Source organism: Dromiciops gliroides, chromosome 4 (assembly GCF_019393635.1).
Source record: "Dromiciops gliroides isolate mDroGli1 chromosome 4, mDroGli1.pri, whole genome shotgun sequence".
Classification (NCBI taxonomy): Eukaryota; Metazoa; Chordata; class Mammalia; order Microbiotheria; family Microbiotheriidae; genus Dromiciops; species Dromiciops gliroides.
The window spans coordinates 435,440,441-435,465,283 of record NC_057864.1 but is presented as its reverse complement, the minus strand read 5'-3'; the positions used below and the strand labels follow the sequence as shown (position 1 = coordinate 435,465,283).

General features: G+C 38.6%; 1 protein-coding gene across 1 annotated transcript in view; it reads right to left on the bottom strand.

Annotated features, from left to right (window-relative positions):
* STXBP3 (syntaxin binding protein 3) overlaps positions 1-24,843 on the bottom strand; it is a 64,150-nt gene that overhangs the window by 10,976 nt on the left and 28,331 nt on the right. Inside the window, 12 exon segments of the mRNA XM_044003533.1 lie at positions 740-846; positions 4,162-4,300; positions 5,300-5,380; positions 8,247-8,312; positions 8,592-8,649; positions 8,772-8,876; positions 11,441-11,565; positions 13,011-13,101; positions 14,830-14,984; positions 17,693-17,779; positions 17,781-17,794; positions 21,971-22,049. Coding sequence (XP_043859468.1) covers positions 740-846; positions 4,162-4,300; positions 5,300-5,380; positions 8,247-8,312; positions 8,592-8,649; positions 8,772-8,876; positions 11,441-11,565; positions 13,011-13,101; positions 14,830-14,984; positions 17,693-17,779; positions 17,781-17,794; positions 21,971-22,049 — 1,107 coding nt within the window.

Sequence of the window (24,843 nt, the reverse complement as noted above, 5' to 3'; positions counted from 1 at the left end):
TAATGGTCTTTATACGACACTGCCGGCCATGCCATCTCCAATCACCCAGAAATGGCAGGTACGAGGATCCCAGGCTTTTAAAGGCCTCAGGGTCTCTCAGAAAGACTGCCCAGCATCAGCCATCCAGGTATGCAATCTTTGCCCTGCCAGGCCCTCGTAGGTATCTTTTCCCTACTAGAGGAATGGGCAGAGTCCCCAGGGCCTGGCAAAGTAAAAAGAATAGCGGCCTAGAAATCAGGGGGCTCAGGCTTAAGGCCCACTCATGTGAGTGAGACTTGACTGGCAGCCACTCCACTTCTGTGGGCTTTAGTGTATCCATCTGCAAAACAAAGACAATGCTTCATTTCAGTAAATATTTATCTAAGATAAACTGCAGTGGATTTTGATGGAAAGTGCAGATTTATTAAATGACCCACTGTTGTTTATAAAAATTTGAATCTCTAAAGAAAAAAAGCAGAGACTCAATTTGTGTTGCAGTATATTCAGAACCAGTCAACAAATATATCATTAAAATGACAGCTTCTGTGAACAAATATTAAAAGGACAATAAAAAAAAATAATAATAAAAACCATGCATTATAACCCCCATGGAAAAGTTACATTTATTGTAAAAATTAAGGAAAAATACAAGTGACCAAGTTTGAGAATTATGTTAGCCATCAGAACATGACAGATTACAACATAAAATATATATTTAGTGCATACATGCACACTATATAGAAAATGCACTAGTTCTTACTTGAGGAACAATCGGAACACCCAGGTAACTCCAGTTACGGATCATGTCACTGTCATTTTCTATCTTTACATTCTGGACCAGCTTGTCCAAATTTTCTTGCGTAGTTCCTTACAGAAAAGAAGAATGTGAATGAATAGGGCCAATTTCCAATTATTCCTTTTAATCTACCTACAAATAGGTCGGGATCTTTCAAACCCTAAAAAAGTATCCTCCTTATCTTTCTAGCTCATTCAACTAACCCTGTCTCTCTCATCCCCTACATTTACCGAACTTTAAGAACAAACACGCGCTGCCCCCCGCCCCAGCCCAAGATCTGTACCTGATGCTTCTAGCTCTTCCACTTCCTTGACCCTACTTACGTTTTGCTTCTGAAGGTCACCAAAGACCTAATGCCAAATCCAATGGTCTTTTTCTAAGACTAATGCTTCCTGATCTCGAGTGGTCATCAGTGTTAGGGGTGGCTGTGAGACCTTATGAATAATAATATACTTTCAGATTCAGAGTTCTGAGACTTAATCCTCTTAATTTCTCCTACCTCTCTCCCCCCAGTCTTTTTCTTCGTCTCCTTTGCTAGCTCACCTGACTCCTCAAGGAGAAGAGCCTCTTCTGTTCCCTGTGAATTTCTCTGTCTCCTTTGCTGGATCTTCATCCAGCTCATGCCCTCTAACTGTAACCGTCCCTTAGTTTTCTGTCCTGGGTCCTCTTCTCTTCTCCCTCTCTACTATTTCACTTGTCCGTGGATTTAATTACCATCTCTATGCTAATAATTCTTAAATCTAACTTATCCAGCTCTAACCTCTCTGTTGACCTCAAGGCTCACATTTCCAACTCCCTACCAAATGTCCAAAACTCAACTCGGTATTTTTTTTTTACCCCAAATTCTCCCCTCCCTAACTTCCCTATTACAGTTGAGGATACCACTATCCTCTCATTTAGCCAGACTCACAACCTAGATGTCATCCTGGACTCCTCCCACTCTGTACCCAATCTGTTGCCGAGTCCTTTTCATTCCACCTTTGTAACATCCCTCTACAAAGAAGATCAACAACAATTCTACAACTTCTTATTAGAGAATTATCAGAGGCACTGAAAGTGTTCAATGGTTTGCCCAGGGTCACTTATTCAATAAACTACAGTGGTTTCCTATTCCTTTGAGAATCAATTCACTTTTTTTGTTTTGTTTTTGTTTTTTTTGTGGGGCAAGGAAGATTGACTTGCCCAAGGTCACACAGGCTGGTACGAGTCAAGTGTCTGAGGCCAGATTTAAACTCGTGTCCTCCTGAATCCATGGCTGGTGCTTTATCCACTGAGCCACCTAGCTGCCCCCGAGAACCAATTCATTTTTAAAGTCCTTCATACCTTGCCCCAATATGTTTTTCCAACCACTGCTCCCATCCTGCACTTTAGGGGCTGGCCAAACAGGCCTTCTCTTTGCTCCCCACACAAGACACTCTTGCTGCCATTTCCCTGCCTTTGCAAACACCTAGATATGGTTTCTCCTCATCTATGCCTCATCAAATCCTTCCCTTCCCTCGACGTGAAGCTCAAGTACCACTTTCTACATGAAAGCTTCCCTGATCCCACAACTGATGGTGCCCTCCCTTTCAAACTACCTTGTATTGAACTAACTGGTACTTATCTGAATTTGTTCTCTATTTCTTGTGTAGAATCATACATATTGTATCTATCTATCCTCATGTCTACCAGGAGAATGCCAGCTGCTTTTGTGAGCAGGGTTGGTTTCGTTCATTATAGCCCAGTGCCCAGCAGAGTGCCTGGCACATACACACACCATAAGCCCTTAATAAATATATGATTGGCTGGTGTCCTCCCGCTACTCTTCTCAGATGTCCCTCTACTACTCTTCTCAAAAATCATCAGTGTTTCCTCATTGCTTTTCCAAATAAATGAAACTCGCCATTTTGGTAGTAACGGCGCTCCACAGTCTGGCACCTCTCTTCCTTTCCAGCCCTACTCCCCACAATACACCCTCCACTATACTCAAACAACTCCCTTTCCTCATAATAAATGTCATCCTTTACTCATGATGTTCCTTACGCTTGAATGTTCTCTCATCCCCTGCTAAATTTCTATCCCTCCTTTAAAGAACAACTCTTCTTATGAAACCTTGTTACCTCTGTTGGTAATAACTGTCCTTTCTTTGTCCTTCATATAACACTTTGTTTTACACTACTCTCACATATTTATATCTTATTTTCTATCATAGTTACTTGTGTTTGTGCCACATGAACACTCCTTCTGGATTATCAATTCCATGAAGGCAGGACTCACACTTTATCTAAATTTTGTATCTCCTTACTTGTCTACCAGTGTTCTGCATATGTGTTCAATAAAGTTTATTTACAGGTTCATCAATCTAGAATTCAAAGGGACATAATTGTCTCTTCACCTAGAATCCCACCCCACCCCCTCACCCAATATCTTTCCTACAAAAACTAGCCAATCTCCAAGTCCCAGTTCAAATTCCATCCCCTTTATGGAGCCTTTATTGAATATCCCTTAAATAAATTATCTCTTTCCCTCTTCTAAAACCCCATGGTATGCTGTATCTTGCTTAAGGCAAAAGTTACTTGTCTCTTGCCTTATCTCCTTTATTAGATTGAAAGCTTCTCGAAAGGATGTATGGGTCTTCTTAATGTTTGCATCTGCACATTCTCTACCCCACCCCCTCCCTTCCCCATAGTGGCCAGCAATGTTCTGGAACATCTGAGGTACTCAATAAATACTTGTTGAATCGAGTTATGTCCCATGTCCTACTGTCTTACAACACTAAATAGTAAGCCATGTGTGGCGGAGCTTGCCTATCCTCCCTGTTGCTGGGGGGGCTAAGGCCAGTGGATCATTTGAACCCTGGAGTTGAGCTGCAGCTGGGCTCACACTGTCAGGATGTCCACAGAAATTCCAGTACCCTAGTGAGCCCCCAGCGGCTTCTGTGACAATCAGCAATGGAATTGGGCCTCTGAGGGGCTGTTGTGCTTCTAGTCCCGGCAAGACAGAGAGACTAGGCTCAAAAAACAAGATGAAAGAGTATAATGTAAACTAAAGTGCTTTTTGACCATGAAACATTAGACTTTTTAATGAAATGATTCTTCAAACCCTCAAAATTATATTTTTTTCCAGTTTAATCCTGATTTTTTTAAGTCTCTATTGGATAATATTTCATTTTTTATTTCTTTCAGGTCTACCAACTCCAAATCTAGTGCTTTGACATTATATCTTGCTGTTTCTTCACTTGCCTTTGAGTTTTCTAAGGTCCTCTGATGGTCCATGGTAAACCATGTACTAACAGCCTCTTTGAGACCTTCTAACCTTTACAGCTAACATGCATTAACTTACTGTTTGAACTTTGGATTCAAACATGACATAAGAAAAATTGTAAAGTTAAATGAAACTTCCAATACCATTAATACTGAAGATGTAAAGTAGGATAGCTCTTATTTTATCATAATTGTCATGATTTTTGTTGAGTAAAACTGGAAGAAGCACTCGCATTGAATCTTTCACCTTCTGTCCATCTGCATCAGTTCCAAGAGCCAGGTCCTTGATTAAAACAAAATGTCACTGATCTGTAACCAAAATTCATTTCTATAATTAAGAATTCTATCAATAAATATTGGCAAAATTGTAATGGTAGAATTTCTGTAAAGAAGTAAATGCGCCTGAATTCTGTATAAATGGAGTATTATCTCCCCACCCCGCCCCCACCCCGGGGCAATGAGGGTTAAGTGACTTGCCCAGGGTCACACAGCTAGTGTCAAGTGTCTGAGGCCGATTTTGAATTCAGGTCCTCCTGAATCCAGGACCAGTGCTTTATCCACTGCACCACCCAGTTGCCCCTTGGAGTATTATCTTTTTTTTTTTTTTTGGTGAGGCAATTGGGGTTAAGTGACTTGCCCAGGGTCACACGGCTAGTAAGTGTCAAGTGTCTGAGGCCAGATTTGAACTCAGGTCTTCCTGAATCCAGGGCCAGTGCTCTATCCACTGTGCCACCTAGCTGCCCCTGAGTATTATCTTTTTAAAAACTTGGTACTGCCTACAAGCTGATTCTATCAAAAAGGCAGATCAATAATAAGGCAATAATAAAACAAAGCAGATAACCATGGCAGAATACAAAATGAAAAACTTAAGGCCATGAGGCAGGTCATCTCCAATAACAGAGACCTGTTACTAAGCACTACAAAGGTAAGAATACAGTCACAAAGTCATCCCCAATTAATTTTTTGTTTGTCTGTTTGTTTGTTTGTTTGTTTTTTTTGCGGGGCTATGGGGGTTAAGTGACTTGCCCCCGGGTCACACAGGTAGTAAGTATCAAGTGTCTGAGGCTGGATTTGAACTCAGGTCCTCCTGAATCCAGGGCTGGTACTTTATCCACTGCGCCCTTAGCTGCCCCATCCCCAATTAATTTTAACTGTAGTAGCTGGCATTAGATGAAGAGGCCTGCTGGCATCCAGCCACATCCACCCTCTGTGTACACCAAAAAGACAGGCATGAATTGAAACGATCAAAGAGGTGTGAAATCTAGTGTAAGTTCAAATGTACCTGTTCTGTCTTGCACAGCTTTTCTATGTTTGGCTTGAATTTATTCATGCAATCTTCCGCCAAGTTAAGATGTACCACTTGCTGTAAAAACAGAAGAAACCACCCCTGGTAAGTATTTTTCTATTCTCTTTATGCAGTCGATAGATCATAAGAAGTCTGAGGTGAGTCTTGAAGCACAGACAATTTAGATTTAGAGGGGTCTGAATGAAGGAGCAGGTCAGAGCATCTGAGGAAGAAAAGCAAAAATACCTCAGGAAAAAAGAAACAGTAGAGCTTGTGTGGAGCTGTGGAGAGGCCAGCTTCTATGGAAGGAAGGGTCTGAGGTGGGAATGATGGGAAATAATTCTCTGCAGATACTAATGCACCACTGAATCACCCATGCAGGCACTCTTCCTCCACAGGTATAGATTATAATCCATTATAATCCATCCATATATGAAGACAATTAAGATGCAGTCTCTGACCACGTGAAATTTACAATTTAGTTAGGGATGTAAGAAATAATAATATTCCACAAATAATACTACAAAATGGAATATGCTAAAGCATGGCATGCTTATCAAGTTGGCAAGATTTGAACAGGTTAGAATGGTGGGCTGAATTTAACAAGATAAAATATAATGGGGATAACAAAAAGTCCTGGCATTTCAACGGCATAAATGTGAGGATATGGGCCTTTACAGAAATCATGTGACAAAGGATGTGACTTTTCTACTATCCTCCCCCTGGTCATAGCCCAAGTTTGATACTGTTCTCTTCAGGCGCCATACTTTAAGGGGATGTTGATGAGTTTGAATAGGTCCAGAAAAGAACGAGCAGGCTGGTGATAAAACCTGAAACCAGGTATATCAGATGAAGGGATCTGGGGATGGTTAGCCCTCAGAAGAGAAAACTCAGGTGGATCATGAGTGTTGTTCATTCGTGTCTGACTCTTCATGATGCCATTTGGGGTTTTCTTTGCAAAGACAGTGGAGTGGTTTGCCATCTCCTTCTCCAGCTCATTTCACTGATGAGGAAACTGAGCCAAACAGGGTAAAGTGACTTGCCTGGGGTCACACAGCTAGTAAATGTCTGAAGCTGGATTTGAACTCATGACGATGAGTTTTCCTGAATGAGGGCCCAGCACTCTATCCACTGTGCCACCTAACTGGCTTGGATAATGATAATGAGAATATCTAAATGGTCATCACATAGAAGAGAAGTTAGTCTTATACTGCTAGACTCCAAAAGACAGAAACGGGATCTCTACTTATTTGGAACTTTAAAAAATCTGTTCTCCTAAGGGACAGAATGTTAAAGAGCAAACCAAACCAAACCATTTATATTTATCCCATTCTTGCAAACTAACAGGAAGGCAAATTCTAGCTGCATAAAAGAACTTCAGATTGTGTAGGGTTATAGATGTAGAGGTAAAAGGACCTTGGGATATTGTCTAACTAAAGACAGCTACTTTGGTACAGAAAACAGACTGCTAAGCCTGGAGGCAGGAAGATCTCAATTCAAATCCAGCCTCAAATACTCGCTAGCAGTGTGACCCTGGACAAGTCACTTACCCTCTGTCTGCTTCATTTTCCTCAACTGTAAAATGGGGATAATAATAGGACCTGACCTCACAGGGCTGTTGTGAGGATCAAATGAGAAAGCATTTTAAAGCACTTAGCACAACACCTGGCACAGAGAAAGCACTTCTTATTCCTCCTCCTCCCCGCTCATTTTGAATGGAGGAAGCTAAGGCCCAAAGAGGTTAAGCTCTCTAATAATAGAACAGGCTGCCTCAGGAAGTAGCAAACTGTTGCTGGAAATCTTTCAAAGGAGACTAGATAGTGAGTTATCAGGAGTGAAGACATTCCCCCACACTCATCTGCACCTTCTTAGAATCCTTTGCTTACTTTAGCTCTCTCCTAATCTCTGCTCAGGTGTCTTTCCTCCCCAAATGACCTTGCATCTACTTAACTGTGTGCACTGTGCATCAGTCCATCAAGATGAAAGCTCCTTGAGAAGCTTCTCCTCCACACAGCAAGGACTTAATAAACATCTGAGGCCATGAACCGTGTGGTGTTTTAGGCGGAGTCGCACTAGATGACCTTTAAGGTGCCTGTTCACTCTAAGAAGCTACAATTCTACAAGTGTGGGCATTTGGGGGATACATTGGGAACACGAGGAGAAAGGCAAAAGTCACAGGAACATAGACCCAGGAGCTAGAAGGGTACTCAGACACCATGGAGAGCAGACCCTTCATTTTAGAGGTGAGGCCCATAATGCTTAACGAGCTACCCAAAGGCACACAGCTACTTAAAGGCAGGGAGTCAAGAAGAGAGGAATAAAAGGACGGCCAGGCAAAAGTCAAGTCAGAAACGTGGATTTAAAACTGATGATACCAGGAGAGAGTTCAACAGCCCAGAAACAAGAATCAAATGGTGAAAATTATGTAAAACTGAGGCTGAGCAGGATGAGAATGGCAGGAGTTTAGAGGGCAAAGGAACTGTAGGGCTGCAATGGTGGAAAGGAAGTGACTGAGTAATCCATGCTAGGATAGGAGACGTAGAAAGGTCGGGGGCATGTGACTAGAGGAAAACTGCAGAGTTCAGGATATTAAAAGTGGTGAAATCCCAAATAACAATAAGGCCTAAGGTGTTGACAGGCCAATAGGAGGCTAAAGTAGGGTGCAGATGAAAATTACTAGTTATTGAGAGCAATAAAAAAGTCCATGAATCAAGTACTAAAACTACTTCAAAAAATGGGGGCACATCTGGAGGTCAAAAGGGGAGGAAGCAGTATAATCACAGAGCAAGAGCTCTGCTGACCAATGCAACAAAGCAATGGTGTAGAAACAGCAAAGGAGAACAAGGATGTTAATGACAAAATGTCCTCCGAGGGCGAATGAACAACTGGAGTCACTCAATATGGCATCCATCATGCTCTTGCTGTGGTATACAAAACTGCTCACCTTGGTGATCTGCTTGCGGAAATGGGGCATCTTTTTCATCAGCTGGGTAAGAGCACTAAGGGATGTCTAGGGAAAAAGGAAACATTTTAAATTAAGCAATTTCAATTGGCTCTTTTAAAGAGTCTTCTTTTACGAGAAAATCTTAAGGTTTTCTGGTTTTAAGTATTACTGAAACTAATTAATTTATGAATTTAGAGGTATCAGATGCTCATCTGCAATTATTTGGTGAATATACCTTGGTTCTTTATGAAGAACAATGTTCATTAGTGGCCCAAATGGTATTAAAAATAAGATTTTTAAAAGTATCTTCACCCTTATTAATAATAAATTTAAAAACTCTCTGACCTTTCCTTCTGCTGCTTTCTTTGTTGATGAAATTTCTTTCATAAGCTTGGGGATTTCTCTGAGAGAGAGAGAGAGAGAGAGGGAGAATGCTTTATATTCCTAAGAAGCTTACTATTTAAAATACTTTTGAAGATAAAAATGTTACTAAATATAATAAAAATGCTAAATGTAATCACATACTCTAACACAACTGCAATATGCCGATGTCGAATTCGGACCCAAAGATCATCGTCCTCCTCAAGGATTGCCTCCTTCTCTTTTCCATTAGGCCCATCTGTTTTATATCTGTAAGCAAGAGTAATCATCCAAACGTAGGATTTAAAAATAATAAAAGAAGATAGTCTGCAAGTCTAATACACAAATATTTTAATAACTAAAGGAACTTTGAGAATTACTTATTCAACCATTTTAGCTGCATAAAGGATATTTAATTAAATTTGGGGCAGCATGGTATAATGGAAACAATTCTAGACAGTCAGTAAGGACCTGAATTGGAGTCTTGCCTCCAACACTTAAAAAGGTGTGAGGTCACAGTCAAGCATTTAATCTCTCTGAGCCTTGGTTTCCTCAACTGTAAATGGAAATAATAATAGCTGTAGTGCTTATCTCATAGGTTTTTTGAAAGGATCAAAGGAGATAATGAGGCAAAGTGGTTTATAAACCTTAAATTTCAGCTTATCATTATCATCTATTCTTAAAACAAAAACTATAATTGAGGTGATCTGTGCTGCACTTTTCAGAAGTGATGCTATCTTTTGCAAGCAGCAGAGGGCTACAGCAGCACCAATAAAGTGGCCAGGAAGAGCTGGGAGATCCAGGGATGCAGAAAACAAACTCAGTCATCACTGTCAACATGAATGAGCCTATTCACGCAGATCCAATTAACTTGTTCAAACTACTCACTCATCTCAAAGACCCTGATTGTAGGTGTCTATCAAGGGTTGACAGTGCTTAATGACAAAACCTATCAATTATGCAACCTTCCCAGTAGTTTATAATGCAACTATATAGCTTACTTAATAGCTTTCATCCTAAAACTTAAAAGTAATTTATAAAGTGATCAAGCAATTCTAACAATACTCAAAAGTGGTGTAATTCCCATTTTATAAGAGTAAACAATTACCAACAGAGATGGGCAAGACAACTGCAAAGTGTCCAACTTTATATCTGACCCTAAAAGACTGACCTAGGACAAACACCAGATGGCCGAGCCTCTCGAGGCAGCGATCTGTGACCGAATGTTGAAGTCAAAAGGAAAAAACCTAGAGCTCTTATTCTGGGCTCTTTCACACTCCGTAAAGTCCCATAGGCAAGGATTTTGCTAGCAACTCTAAACGAATGAATAAGCCTAAGGCAGCACACACAGGAGAGTATTTCTGAGCTCCCTCCACAGTAGGTACTAGTTGTTTTCTTTGACTGTCCTGTGGTTCCTGGATAACCTGGAGGAATGCCATGCACTATGGGATAACAGGTCCAGGACAACCACTTTTCTAACTTTGTAACTCATCAAGTCACTTATCCTTCTGAACTTCAGCTGGAAAACGAGAATTAAAAACGTCCTGTTTTCAAAGGCTTTGTGAAGATTAAGTATAAAAATACGTATGAAACACTTTGCCACCTTAAACCACCATATAAATGAACTGTCCTTAAAACACATTTAACTTGCTTCCTCAGATTTCCTCATTCCTTTTTACCTGCTGTGGAAAAGTAACTAGTAAGTTTTTAAAGAATTTAAGCAACATAGGTAGTTTTTAGAAATCATAAGGATAAAAAATGGGTAAGAAGACTCTTGTGTCTGAGACTTTCAGATATAACTACAGAAATATGCATATCTATTACGTGTGTATAAGAATGTCAACTCAATGTTAGTGTCTGGACAATTTTTAGTCATATCTAAATAAAATAATGCATAGGAAAACTCACAGAAACCAGGATTTGACCAGAATGCAATAAAAAACACAACAAAAAATGCAGTTATTTGAAAAACTATTTTTAAAATAAAGCTTTTCAAAATCAAAGTCATATTGCTCATCTAAATTAAAAGATATATGTGAAAGTATTTTGTAAGTAGTAAAGTACATAAAATATATATGCAAATATTATGAAAAGTACTAAACTCATTAAAATAATAAAATTACTTGAGAACTCATTTCACTTTTGTTCTTTAAAAGTAGAACTTAAGCTATTCAATATTACCGAGAAAAACTTCAAAAATATGTTAAATTATAGATATATATTTATAACATATAAAGATCAAAATGATATGGAAAGAAAATTGTCCATTTATGGAAATGCTGTCATTTTTGTTCTTCATTTAAGTTTTTGTCTCACATTACTTCAGAGTAAATCTGTTCCACTAGCTTCTCTATTCAAAATGAAGATTATAATGTTTACTAGGAGAATAAAACTCTGTCTTTTAGTAAACTTTCTATTTTACTTCCTACTGGTCTGACCCTTTAAAGAGAAACAAAACTCTAAATTTCCAGAACAAATATAAAACTTGGAACAGGTATATTTTTTAACAGAAATTCTTAATTTAGACAAATAAAACTATTCAAATGCAAGCTGTCTAACTGTGGTCAAAGTGGACAGTGCTTAAAAGAATAAAACAACACTCCAAAAATTCTCCAAAAGAAGTCACGTTAACCATTCAACTTATAATGTCAAAATTATGCTTTTGTTTCAAGTAAAAGGAGTAAGAGAAAGAAGAGTGTATCAAAAAGAAACTATCTGAATAAATGAAGCTAGATTTCCTCTGAGGGCTGTTTATACAAAATGACAAATACTCGATTCAAGAGAAACAGCTATTCTATGTTGTTACTTGTACTATGTCCCCCAATTATACTTGCTTGTATGTATCATTCTCAATTGGTAGCAGATCATATGCCATTGCTTGGAAGGTTAGTTCATGAAGTACAGTGGACACTGGGTCAAAGCCACGATCAATTATTAAAAGCTGGGAATGAGTTTTACCCTGAAATAACAAGATAAAATTCTCTTAAGAAATAGCATTTTGGGGTGTGAATATACATTCAGTAATCTAAGGAAACAAAGTGTCCTTTCTATCTTTCCCCTGCCCTTAGACAATAGGCCCTTAGTAAATACTTACTGAATTGAACTCAAAGAAATAAACATGATTTTCCATTCATGCTATTTAAATATTTTAAAGTACTGAACATCAACATAGCAATAATGTAGAAACTCCTAGAGAACAAGTTTAAAAGTTAATAAATAACTAGGGGCAGCTAGGTGGCGCAGTGGATAGAACAACGGCCCTGGATTCAGGAGGACCTGAGTTCAAATCCTGCCTCAGACACTTAATACCCTGGGCAAGTCACTTAAACCCAATTGCCTCCACCAAAAAAAAAAAAAAAAAGTTAATAACTAGGCATAATTTGTCTTTTCCATTTCTACTTATCTTTAATTATTAGTTACTAAACTCACAGGCTTGATAGCATGCTCCTTTTGGCCTCACTCTCCATCATTACTTTTGGGTCTGTGCCACCATAGAATTAATGTACAACTCCAGGACTTCAGGTCAATTTGCTATCAAAAGCCCATTTGCAGTTTCTCAGAGCTGCTAGCTATGAGATTTTTTGTTTTGTTTTGTTTTATTAAAATACCTTTATCCACTGAGCCATCTAGTTGTTCAGAGTACATGAGGCCGAATTTGAACTCAGGTCCTCCTGACTCCAGAACCGGTGCTTTATCCACTGAGCTACCTAGCTGCCTCCATGCAAATGCATTTTTTAAAGAACAAATTTCATTTTAATTAATTTTATTTATGTAATCATTCAGAAGATAATGAATACCCACTATGTGCAAATCTCTATGCTAGGAGGTATGCTTATTCTTTAATATGAACCTCAAGCCCTTGAACCAGTAAGCAGTTTAAGGGTTCTCAGTACCTGTTTACAAAAAAAACACACCTAAAAATAGGGCTCTGTTATTTTCAAAAGTAATCATAAATTAGATGATGGACAGTCAGAAAAAAGAAGTCTAAAATTACAGTTTTTAAAGAAACATTACTTTCAGGTATGAATGACAGTAACACAAACTGGGTTTTTCCTAGTTTAGTAATTAAAAAAACACACACACATACAAAAAAAGAATTTAAAAAAAAATATGGGGCAGCTAGGTGGCGCAGTGGATAAACACCGGCCCTGGAGTCAGGACGACCTGAGTTCAAGTCTGGCCTCAGATACTTGACACTTACTAGCTGTGTGACCCTGGGCAAGTCACTTAACCCTAATTGCCCTGCAAAAAAAAAAAAGATTTTATAAAAAAACACACCAAATTGTATTGATTACTTTAACAGACAAAAGACTATTTTAATTTTAAGACAGAACAACACAGGTCCTTTGTTAATAGAGGAAGAAGACAAACACATAAAAAGACTACTTGCTTTTCATTTTATACCTTTATTTGGCTTTTTTCATCAATCTTGTAGTAGTTTTCGAGTTTTTTTTCAACTAGTTCAGCAAGTTTTCTGGCATTATCTAAAGGGTTGCTATAAAAATGGAAAAATGTTTAAATAAATTTTCAACATTCCTTTACAAAACAAAATTACAGGGGATGGAGCCAAGATGGTGGAGGAAAGGCAGTGACTTCCCTGAGCTCTCCCCAGGATCCCTCCAAATACCTTCAAATAATGCCATAGGACAATTCCTGGAGCAGCAGAGCCCACAAAAGGACAGGGTGAGATCATTTTCCAGCAAAGATAGCTTAGAAGGTTGGCAGGAAAGGTCTATTGTACCAGGGTGAGAGTGGAGCGTAGACCACCCCATAAAATTACAACATTTTATAATAGCTTAATGGCCAGATTAAAAATTAACTGGAAAATGTGTCTAAGTTATTCTTGTGAGGAGTACACTTATGGAGGATTCTTGTGATGGACTGTTAAGTCAGGGAAGACCTAGGTTCCAATTCTTATTGATAATTATTGGCTGGGTTACCCATACCTACCATACAGAGTTGTGGAGATAAGGAAAAGTTAATGAAGGTAAAGAGCTAGATTAACACTGACTATTATGATGATGATTAAAAACCTGAAAAAAATCACTATATCTTACCAAATTATAAAGATTTAGTCTAAATGTTTATTTTATACTCGATGGTGAAAATTTCCATTTGCAGGTCCCAAGCAAAAATTTTTCCAAGTAGTTATTTCCATAACATACCATCCTCATAAATAGCCTGAGCTTAACCTTGATGCCTCTAAAGACTATGTTCTAGTCATATTTTCCTGCTTGATTCTCTCCATACATAACATTGTTGTTTTACGTGTGTGGTATTACATCTTCCACTCCAGGCATTTTGCACAGGCTATCTCTCTGCCTAAAATGTTCTCCTCCTGACCACAACTTTTTTTGGAATTCCTAGACACTGGTACTAGACAGAAGTTAAGTACATTCTAGTCCAGCCCTGTCCAAATTCTAAATTTGCAGAGCTGGAGTTAATGACATTTCACTAAACTTGAATCTTTATTATAATACTTAAGATATAGAAACAGGGACTAAACCTATGAAGGCATTGGTGCAGAGAGCTCCTGGATGGAGGAACTCCCTCTATTAATTCAGATCAGCACCTTCTCTGCCACTTCTAGTCTCAGAGAGTTGCCTAGAGCACTGACAGGTCAAGTGAATTGCCCAGGGTCACACAGTAGCTTCTATGCCAGGGCAGGACATGAGTTCAGATCTTATTGGGTCTAATTCCAGCTCTTTATCCACTAGGCCACACTGTTTATTGTTTGGAAGATAATGTTCTTTAGTTTTGGAGTTAAAAACAAACAAAGAAATTAACTTAGTTATAATGACAAAACTATTAGCCCCCCTCTCTGAATGCTAACCAAACTCTTTTCCCTTTAAAAAGGTACAAGTCTACACATAAAGTCCAGTTCAAGTCATGAAGCTCAGTGATAAGTTTTAGACATTTTTAAATGTTTGTAACTCAGGCAAATAATTCTAACTCCTTTGGCTTAGTTCCTCATCTGTAAAATGAGGACACTGGGCTGGATGATTTCTAAGATAGCTTAAACTCTAAATCTATGACCCTATGCAATATCAACTTATTCTGTTATCTCTGAGATTGAATTTACTTGGAATAAACAATAATGACTTAATTTGTATTTATCCAAACCAAAAAACCCACATAACAGAAATAATGCCCCACCAACCTTTTCCGATGTCAACAAGTAGTAACACAACCTATTATCTGTAATTATTATTTCATGTCTTACCTTTTATATCTGACTCCAGGATTTTCATCCAAAGTGGCACACACAGTAACTATGTGCTCAGCCATGGCTTCCATAATGGCATCTTTGCCATTGGTACTGCCTGCATCTGGACTGTAACAATGATAGAATGCATCTGGTATGTCAAGAGTAAATACCTAAATAATAAGAAGAAATAAAACAGCAATTTAGAAATTTAAATTAATACATTTATACTGGTAGTTGGCATTTAGAGTAAGAAAATAAATCAAGAAACATACTGGGAACAGCTAGGTGGCACAGTGGATAAAGTACCAGCCCTGGATTCAGGAGGACCTAAGTTCAAATCTGGCCTCAGACACTTGACACTTACTAGCTGTGTGACCCTGGGAAAGTCACTTAACCCTCACTGCCCCGAAGATAAAAAAGAAAAGAAACAAACATACTGTTTGGATCCCACATTTAAAAAAAGAAAAGAGAAACCCTCGTTGGCTAAATAGGCTAGGTTTCCTGATACAATTGTATTTTTACCTCAATCACATCCCATTTTCTCTGTTATCTTGATTTCATCCTCTTTTCCTTTTCTCACTCTCCTTTCCTGATAGTCTACCTCTCTCCATGTCTTGTCTCTTACACAGAGTATATTGCATGCTTTTCACTACCTGCATAACAAATGGAGGAATCTGAGATATGTCAGATTAGTAGACTGCCTAATAGCAGGCAGAGGGAAACAAAGCAAAACCAAAATCTGGTCTAAATTGTAAGCAATATATTCAAAATCTTAACCCACTATGGAAAATACTCCATGTTCACTACAGTAATTTAAAATCATTAGCTGATACTCTTCATTTGTTTAATATTCCTCAATACTCTCAAATAAAAAGTATAAACACATAATTGCATGTTGCCAAAAGTTAAACCCTTAATCATTTAAAACAGTTCATTTACTCATCTATTCACAGAGCAAAGCATTGTTCTAGGCACCTAGAGACAGAAAAGAATCACAGTCCAGGATTCCTGCTCTCAAGCATGGGAACACATGATATTCATACATAAAGCAGGTAGGTAACAAGGCAAAGCAGTATTTAATCAAATGTCTAAATGACTAGTATGGACAAATGTTAGGGGTTAGGGGTAAGAGAGAACATGGACCAGAATGGCCAAGAAAGGCTCTAGAACCAGTGGTGGGTTCTGTAGTATTCATAAGATATAGTTAGTTAAGGGGCAGCTAGGTGATGCAGTGGATAGAGCACTGGCCTTGGATTCAGGAGGACCTGAGTTCAAATCCGGCCTCAGACACTTAACAATTACTAGCTGTGTGACCCTAGGCGAGTCACTTAACCCCAATTGCCTCACCCCAAAAAAAAAAAAAAATATATATATATATATAGTTAGTTAGTTAGACATGAGAAGGAAGTCATTCCAGATGGAAAAAATTTCTTCAAACTAGCTGGCATAGTAGTTGGAGTGCTAGGCCTAGTGTCAGGAAGACCTGAGTTCAAATCTGGCCTCAAGTTACTTACTAGCTGTTTGACACTGGGAAAATCACTTAACCCTTTTTGCCTCCATTCTCCTCTCTAAAATGAGGATAATAATAGCACTTACTTCTCAGGGTTGTGAGGATCAAATAAAATATCAATTATAAAGCACTTAGTACAGGGCCCACCCCATAGTAAATACTACATAAATGTTACATCACCATCATGGTCACTATTATTTTGATAGTTGTAGAAGTTGTAGAATTTGATAATGAGGCCAGGAAAGATTCGATTTACTGTCTCTATGATTCAAATGCTCTGGAAAATTATTTTCTAATATTTTGCACCCATCTGTTTATATTCCACATTATTTTTTTAATGTTCATCTGCACTCTGTGATATTTACACAATACAATTAAGGGGAAAAAAGCCCTAAAGGTGATTTTTGAAGAACATATTAAAAATTTCTCATTTTAAGAGAGAATGAGAGAGAGGCAGTGTGGTATAGCAGATGAAGAACAGCTTTATCTCAACATCAAGAAGACTTGGGTTCAAGTTTTACTTCCAACACCTACTGGCTGTGTGAACTTGGGCAAGTGACCTAATCTCAGTGCTCTAGGCAACTCAAAAGACTTTTAAAAAACCCAAACCCCCAAATTGCATAGATTGTGCTGAGCTGACCTCCACTGGTAGAGGAAATTCCTTTGTCTATCAATGAATTTATAGGTCCAATACCTATTCCTAGTCCTACATTTTAAAAAATTTAAATATTGATTAGAAAACAGTCACATCTTGAAAGAGATGATCCTCCTTTAGGATGCTTCTTTCCCTGAAGTAGTGATTCTTCCTACTCCAGGTCTCAATGACTAGGGTCAAACTAAATTCTGCAAGATTCTGAAAATCTAAAAGCTGAGCAAAACACCAAGTCACCTATAAAAAAGAATCTATAATAGATCAAAACAAAACAACTGTTCATTAAACAGGGGACTCATTTACAAAAGTAATTACTGCATGATTTATTAACAAACAAGTGTACCAAAAATTTAACAAGGAACTTATGGCTACAATGGTAGTACTAGCTATTCTTAGATATCAGCACAAGTCCTGAATAAGAAATGCTTATTTTGAGCATCATCTAAGAAATGATTGCAAATCACTTAATTTTCTTAGATAAGATAGGATGTGATCTGACTATAGTAGATGGTAACTGAAATGTAACCAAGACTTTTTATTCTTAATGCCTTGTTCCAATTTAAATCTCATTCTTTTACCTTCATATAGAATATTTGTTAGATTTTAATTTCATTCAAAATTCAAGTATATGTACTTATTACTTTCACATATAAATTCATAAAATAATGAGGTAAAAAATCCATTCAAACTAAAGAAAATAAAAATGGAAAACTTACTTGAGACTCACGTGGAAAGAAAGATATATTTATCTCTTTACATCTCCTTATTGACTTGGAACAGGAAGACTTAATTTTGTTAAAGAGGACTGTCAGGGCAAACTGAAAGATAAGATGAAAACATGTAAAGCCATCTAATTTTTTTCTACTAAATCCCATTAATTCAATATATTAAATCATTTTGAAACTGGTAAAATATTTTTTCTTCTCATATTCAAATTCTAATAGACTCATCTATGAAAGAATCAGGCATGAATTTAGTCATCCCTCATTTTACAGAATAAAGTCCAGTCAAGATAGTTGTGGAACAAACCCTACTTCTAGCAACTCACCTCCATCATAAAATCCCAGCAATGTTTCTCTGGAGAAAAAAAGTTGGCAACGATGAGTTTAAGATTAAGTTCATGATTTTCTAGGTAGGGCAGAACTGAAGTCACTTCTATATTCAGCAAGTTTAAGTATTTTTCCCAATCCAAGATTTCTGTACTGTTGTCATCCTATTTTTTCATCTCCCCCATCTTGCCATTTTTCCTACTTATTCAAACTAGAGGGATCTTTCTCATGCCTAGAAATAGCCTGACTCTTCCCTTGCAGTTCAGCCTAAATATTCCTTAAATGAGAGTTCTGTGGTCTATAAAACTAAACGAGTGCCCTCCTTTACTAATTCTGTAAGTTCAGCAGACTTTAAAACAAGTTTACTTCAATAAATGAGAGATGCCAGTGGGAGACAGAGGACTAGAGTTGTTGGTGGGTCTGGTTCTGAAGCAGACAAGGTAAAAGGTTACTGCTAAAAGCCAGGGTCTTGGGGGAGGAGTCCAAGCTCCCATGGGATGCCGAGTGAGCCAAGGGAGGAAACCTGTTTTTCGTTCCTTCCCTGATCGCCCCCTCTAGGCCTTCCTGTAGCATTTACTTCCCCTAGCTCCTGCTGACCATTCTCTGCCAAGGCCCTTCCTTTTTCAAGCAGTCTGGTAAGAGGTTCTCAGGCTGCTTCTCTCTCCCAGCTCTGGCTTTTGTACTTCAAGCTGCACAGTGATCACCCCTCAAATCCTCTTGCTTCTGAGTCACAATCTCAGCCTCCATAATCTGTACTTTCATTCCATCTCAGCCACACAGAGGGACAGTTCTACCCTTGATCTCATCATCCACAATGTTTCACTTCTATAACCCTTAAATCTGAAATTCTTGTCCTGGAACAATCTCCTGCCCTTCTGCCCCTCCACGTGTCTCATTCCCCACCTCCACACCAATTCTCCACCCTTGCTTTCCCAGGCCATCCTCCCTGCTGTGGCTTCACTTTCCTCCATTCCAAATCTTGACCCTTTAGTAAACCAGTTATACTGCCCTTGAGTCATCAGTGCTCTGCTGTCACTTATTTTCCAAATCCCAACCAGACTGCCCCAGTGTTGGATCCACTACAAATTTATATCATCCATTTTTTAACCCAGGTCCTCACTCCTACATGTCAATTGACTGACTCTTTTTTTGGGGGGGGGGGGGGCGGTGAGGTAACTGGGGTTAAGTGACTTGCCCAGGGTCACACGGCTAGTGTCAAGTGTCTGGGGCCGAATTTGAACTCAGGTCCTCCTGAATCCAGGGCTGGTACTCTATCCACCACAGTGCCACCTAGTTGCCCCGGCTGACTCTTTCTTGACTGATTCTCTTGTACACTCCCCAGAGTGAATCTTCCAAACTTTCTTTTGACTCCTTAAGCCACTGGCACAACCCTTCCCTCCTCCCTCTCAGTCCAGGACTTTGCCTCACACTTCAGTAAAAAGCTGAGGCCATTCATCATGAGCTATTTCTCCCTCCCAAATCTGCACTTGAAATCTGTCATCCCTCATTCCCTCCTCTCTTGCTCCTGTCTCAAATGATGAGGTGGTTCTTTTCCTTTCCAACTCTTAACCCCTCAACTTGCACCCTTCCCATTTCCTTTGGGAACTTACCTCTTTAATCACCTCTGATTGCCTAATTTTCAGCCTCTTCTCCACTGGTTCCCTCCCTGCTTTCTTCAAACAAGTCTAGATATTGAACCTTCACTTGCTCCTATCATCCTCTCAGGCTATTATTCTGTATCTTTCTTTCTTTTTATAGCCAAACTCCTAGAAAAAAACTGACTGTCCTAATTGTCTTCACTTTTCTGCCCCTCAATTTCTCAATCCCTTGCCATATGGTTTCTATTCTCACCCCTCAAATGAAACTACTCTCTCCAAGGTCACCAATGAGTTCCCTACTGCTAAATATAACGGCTTTTCCTTAGTCCTTATCCTTATTTACTTCTCTGCAGCATTTGACACAAATGGCCACCCCTTTCTTAGAGACACTTTCTCCTTCCAGTGTTTTCTTTGACACCATTTTCTCAGGACTCTTTTCCTACCTGTTAGACTGTTCTCTCACCCTAATGAATGGCTACACCCCACAGTTCTGTTCTGGGCTTCTCCTCTTCTTTTTCTATACTTCCTTTCTTGGTGATCTCATTGCACCATGGATTAGCACCCATGGATTCAACAATTACCTGCAAGATAACTCCCAATCTACATATGCAGACCTCATTTCTAACCTTAGCTCCAGTCCTAAATCTGTTTGCTTGTTTGATATCTCTTACTCATGGTCCCATTCATCCTAAACTCAACATGCCTAAAAGAAAAACTTATTATCTTTCCTCCTAAATCCACCCATTCTTCCCTACTTCTACTGAGGGCACCATGATTTTTCTAGCTATCCAGGTTCATAACCTAGGAAGACTGCTCAGAAATTCACTCTCAGGCAACTTCCTCTCCCCATCATCACCTCTTACACGGACTATTGCAACATCCTCTTAATTGGTTTCCTTGCATGGAACTCTCTGACACTCATCTCTCCTCAGCTGCCAAAAGTACAGTCTGACCATGTCATTCCCCTGCTAAAGAAACTTCAGTGGTTCCCTATTGCCTCAAAGGAAAAATACAAAATATTTGGCATCTGAAGTCCTTCACAATCTAGCCCCAATCTATCTTTCCAGGGTGATGATAGATCACTCCCCCTTATATAATGTATGTTTGTTTGCTGTTTTCTGCACATGATATTCTATTCTCCACCTCCACCCCTTTGTGAAGACTGTCCTCCCATACCCAGAATGCTTTCTCTCCTCCCTCCTTCTTCGTAGAAGCCTAGGTCCCTTCAAGATTCAACTTGAGCATATCTCTCATGAGGCCCTTCCTGAATCCCCCAGTTTTAGTGACCTCTCCCCAATCACTTTGTATTTATTTTGTATGTGGTCTTGTCTATGAAAATGTTGTATGCTTTCAATAAATGCAAATTGCTTGAAAATAGGGACTATCTTGATTTTGTTCAGTGCTTAAGAGAGTATCTGGTTCTTAATACCCTCTTAATAAATACTTGCTGAGGGGGCAGCTAGGTGGCACAGTGGATAAAGCATAGGCCCTGGATTCAGGAGGACCTGAGTTCAAAACCGGCCTCAGACACTTGACACTTGACACTTACTAGCTATGTGACCCTGGGCAAGTCACTTAACCCTCACTGCCCCACAAAAAAAACATAGAAGGAAGAGAAGGGGCCAGATTATACTGGGGAATTGCTAAATTTGCTTTCCAAATTTCTGCCTAAAACAAAAAGATGTCTTTTTAATAATGATATTTTTTCTGGTGATCTTATATGACTGCAAACCATGGTACTACCACAATTTCTGAAAGAATCACAATTACACATGACTCAAAGGACAATGGAGATATATGGTGGGTGTAAATCGGCTGCAACATATAACCAATGATGACTTGCACATCATTAGTGGAATAAAAGACATACAGATAATAATGAATGGAATAAAAGATATACAGATAACATACAGATAAAAGGAAATGGGATGGTGAGGTAGCATGATCAAGGGGGTAACAGACAATCTGCTGCCAGGGCAGCCACAAAATGCTAAAAGCCCTAGGCCTCCAGCAGGCTGAATGGACCCATTATGGTGGATTTATGGGAGGGCGAGGCTAAAAGATTACACAGAAATAGACAGCATAAATAGACTGCCACCTGCACCACCTTAAGTAGTGCTCATACCAATGAGAGCACAGATCCACTGAAAAGATACTGAAGCAGTCCTGCCAAACCAATGTCTACTTCTCTAATTTCATGTACTAGATCATTCTTTCACTGTATAATACAACAGAACTGGTCATAGTCAACAAATGGCAAGCATAAACTTTTAAGTGCATGAATAGTAAATTAAATGCAACTTTGATTATAACACATGAACACATCTCTTCTAAACAATTTACTTACAGTCAGTGAAGTATATATACGCTGCTTTGTATTTGCCCTCTGATTTACTTGAGAAGTCACGTAAAAAACAATCTATAGACTTAAAAAAAAAAGAAAGCTTCATTAGAAGTTGATTAAATGTGCATTAAATAATGGAATGCTTTTTTAATTTCCACCCCAACATGTTTCCTACCGCCTATTCCCACCTATTGTTAACTTATACAAAGAACCACTGACTGCATGTGTGGTAAAACAAGAAATTTTGCAGTCTCCATGGCTTTAGACAAAGCAACACTACAATATGGAGAAGCAATTGATTTATACTTCAAAATCACAGTGCAGGAAAATAGGGTACTGGAAATGCATGAAATACAATAGAACACATAACTGAAAAATGACACAAGAATTCACAAATTAATCATTGTGCTTATGCCAGTCAGAACTGGGAATACTGCTAAGAAGATGGGACAATGATTCTTTCAGGGAATAACTCTAAAGATATTCACAAGGAATATGAGGTTTTCCATCAAAGAATATTTATCATTTGTCTTAATTTTCTTGTCACATATATCAAATTTCCAGAAATAAAGATTCCATGATTATTCTTTTACAAAATTACTAATCTGAAAGGAAATGCACTAAGGCAAGGATACTTAACCTGGGGTCCATCACTCGGATGGGGGGAAAAAACCCTAAATCTTTGTTTCAATATAATTATTTTCCTTTGTAATCCTTTGCATTTTATTTCATGGATTTAAAAATATTATTCTGAAAAGAAGTCCACAGCCTTTACCAGACTGCCAAAGAGATTCATGACATAAAGAAGTTAAATAAATTTGGGTCACAGCTAATTTAAAAAGTAGCAGGAAGCAAATACCTTTAATACCTAGAGGTATTAAATTTCCATGCTACTGCAACAGTATATGTGGAGCAACAGATATGCATATCAGATGATGGAAAGGTTCCTTTAGAAAAATAAACAAGAAAGGAATCAAAAAAAGAATGCTTCAAGCTTCAAGATGAAGAAACTATCCATGTTAGTGATTAGAAAAATATGCACACCAAAAAACAGTAAAACAAAACAAAAAACCTAAACACAAAAATGTTATTTTGCTTTTATTCAAGGATTGGAGGACCATGGTACCCGCTCAAAAAAAAAAGACAGAACAGTAAATAGAGATATTAATTTATTAAAAGGTGACTCCAAACATGCAAAAGCAACAGAAAAAAACAAATCAACACACTAAGAATCAGCAGAAAAAGTGCACAGAGGATGGAGGGGGGATTTCTAAATGTTTACTATTTTAGATAAATAAAACCTATTTCAAATATTTATAGATTTGAAGAATTGATTTATACTTTAATCTTTAAATATTAAAATTATTCTCAAATTGTGTGTGTGTATAATATATATTTATCAGCAATTTGGAACTGATAAAAATACTGTTAACTTAGGATCATAGATGATAGGATCATAAGATTTAGAGTTTAAGGAACCTTAGAGGCCATCTAGTTCAACTTCCTCCATCCACAAATGAGACAAGTGAGGCACAGAGAAGTTAAGTGAGTTTTGTTGGGTTATACAGCTACTAAGTATCGTGAGTAGGATTCAAACCCATTTCTTCCTGATACCAACCACTAAACCTGTTTCTCTATAGGATACTGTCAAATTTTGTCACCGATCTAATAAATAAATGTCCATGTGCATGTAAACATATAGGTACTCACAGATGTGTACATATATGTATACAGATAGATAGAAATATGCACTGTGATAAATGCCTAATAAAATATGTTCCTGGAGGTCTGGGGTTGTAATAAGAGTTTTCCCCAGTATCTAGTACAGTTTTTTTTTAATCACATCATCTGCATTTAATCAATATTTATTCATAAAAATTTATTTTGTGAAATTTCATCATTACCGGCAGCTCCCTATGGGGAACTTTCTCTATCAACAGAGATCAACAGCTGTTCTGCAACTGACAGTCTTAAAAAGTCGCTGCAGGCACTGAGAGGTTAAGTTTCTTACTTGACCAAGGTCACACAGGTGAACTTGAACCCAGGTCTTCCTCAGCTCCTCACTCTAGGCCGGCTCTTTGTTTACTATACCAGGTGACATTGATATCTAGTAAGAGACACTGGGGGGCAGCTAGGTGGTACAGTGGATAAAGCACTGGCCTTGGATTCAGGAGGACCTGAGCTCAAATCCAGCCTCTGACACTTGACACTTACTAGCTGTGTGACCCTGGGCAAGTCACTTACCCCTCATTGCCCCACCAAAAAAAGAAAAAAGAGAGAGAGAGACACACACACACACATTAGAGAATGGCCCAAGCCAGCCCTGCTTCATTATCCTCCCAGCTGGGCCTCTGACTCAATGGACTGAGCCACTATGACTCAGCTCAGGGCTTTAGTAACTTCTCACTTTGGAGAAATCACTGGAAACTTTGCCAGAGCCTCCTTCTCCTTCTCCCATTAGTGAGTTTGGGCTGGGAATCTCCATTTTTGAGGACAGACGAGGCCTTTCATGCTTCACATGCCTCCAAGCTGTGCTTCTGACTCCCAGACTTTGCCACCACCCCCTTTCAATTTCCTTTTGCTTGTTCTTTCCCATTAGAATGTTAAGTTCTTTTAGGGCAGGAACTGCCCACCCTCCATTTGTATCCCCAGCTCAGCAAAGTGCCTGGCATATATTTAAGAAACACCAGCATTACTGGATGTGCCTATTGTTAGCCAGGATTAATTACAACCTAGAGATTTGGTTATTTAAGTGTCTTTAAGGGCTTTTACTTTATTAAAAGATGTTTAATAAAATGTTAAACTGAATGAGCTAGCAGCCCCTACTAAAGACATCAGCTACTCTAAAAAACAAACTGATTAGACTGAAACGATAG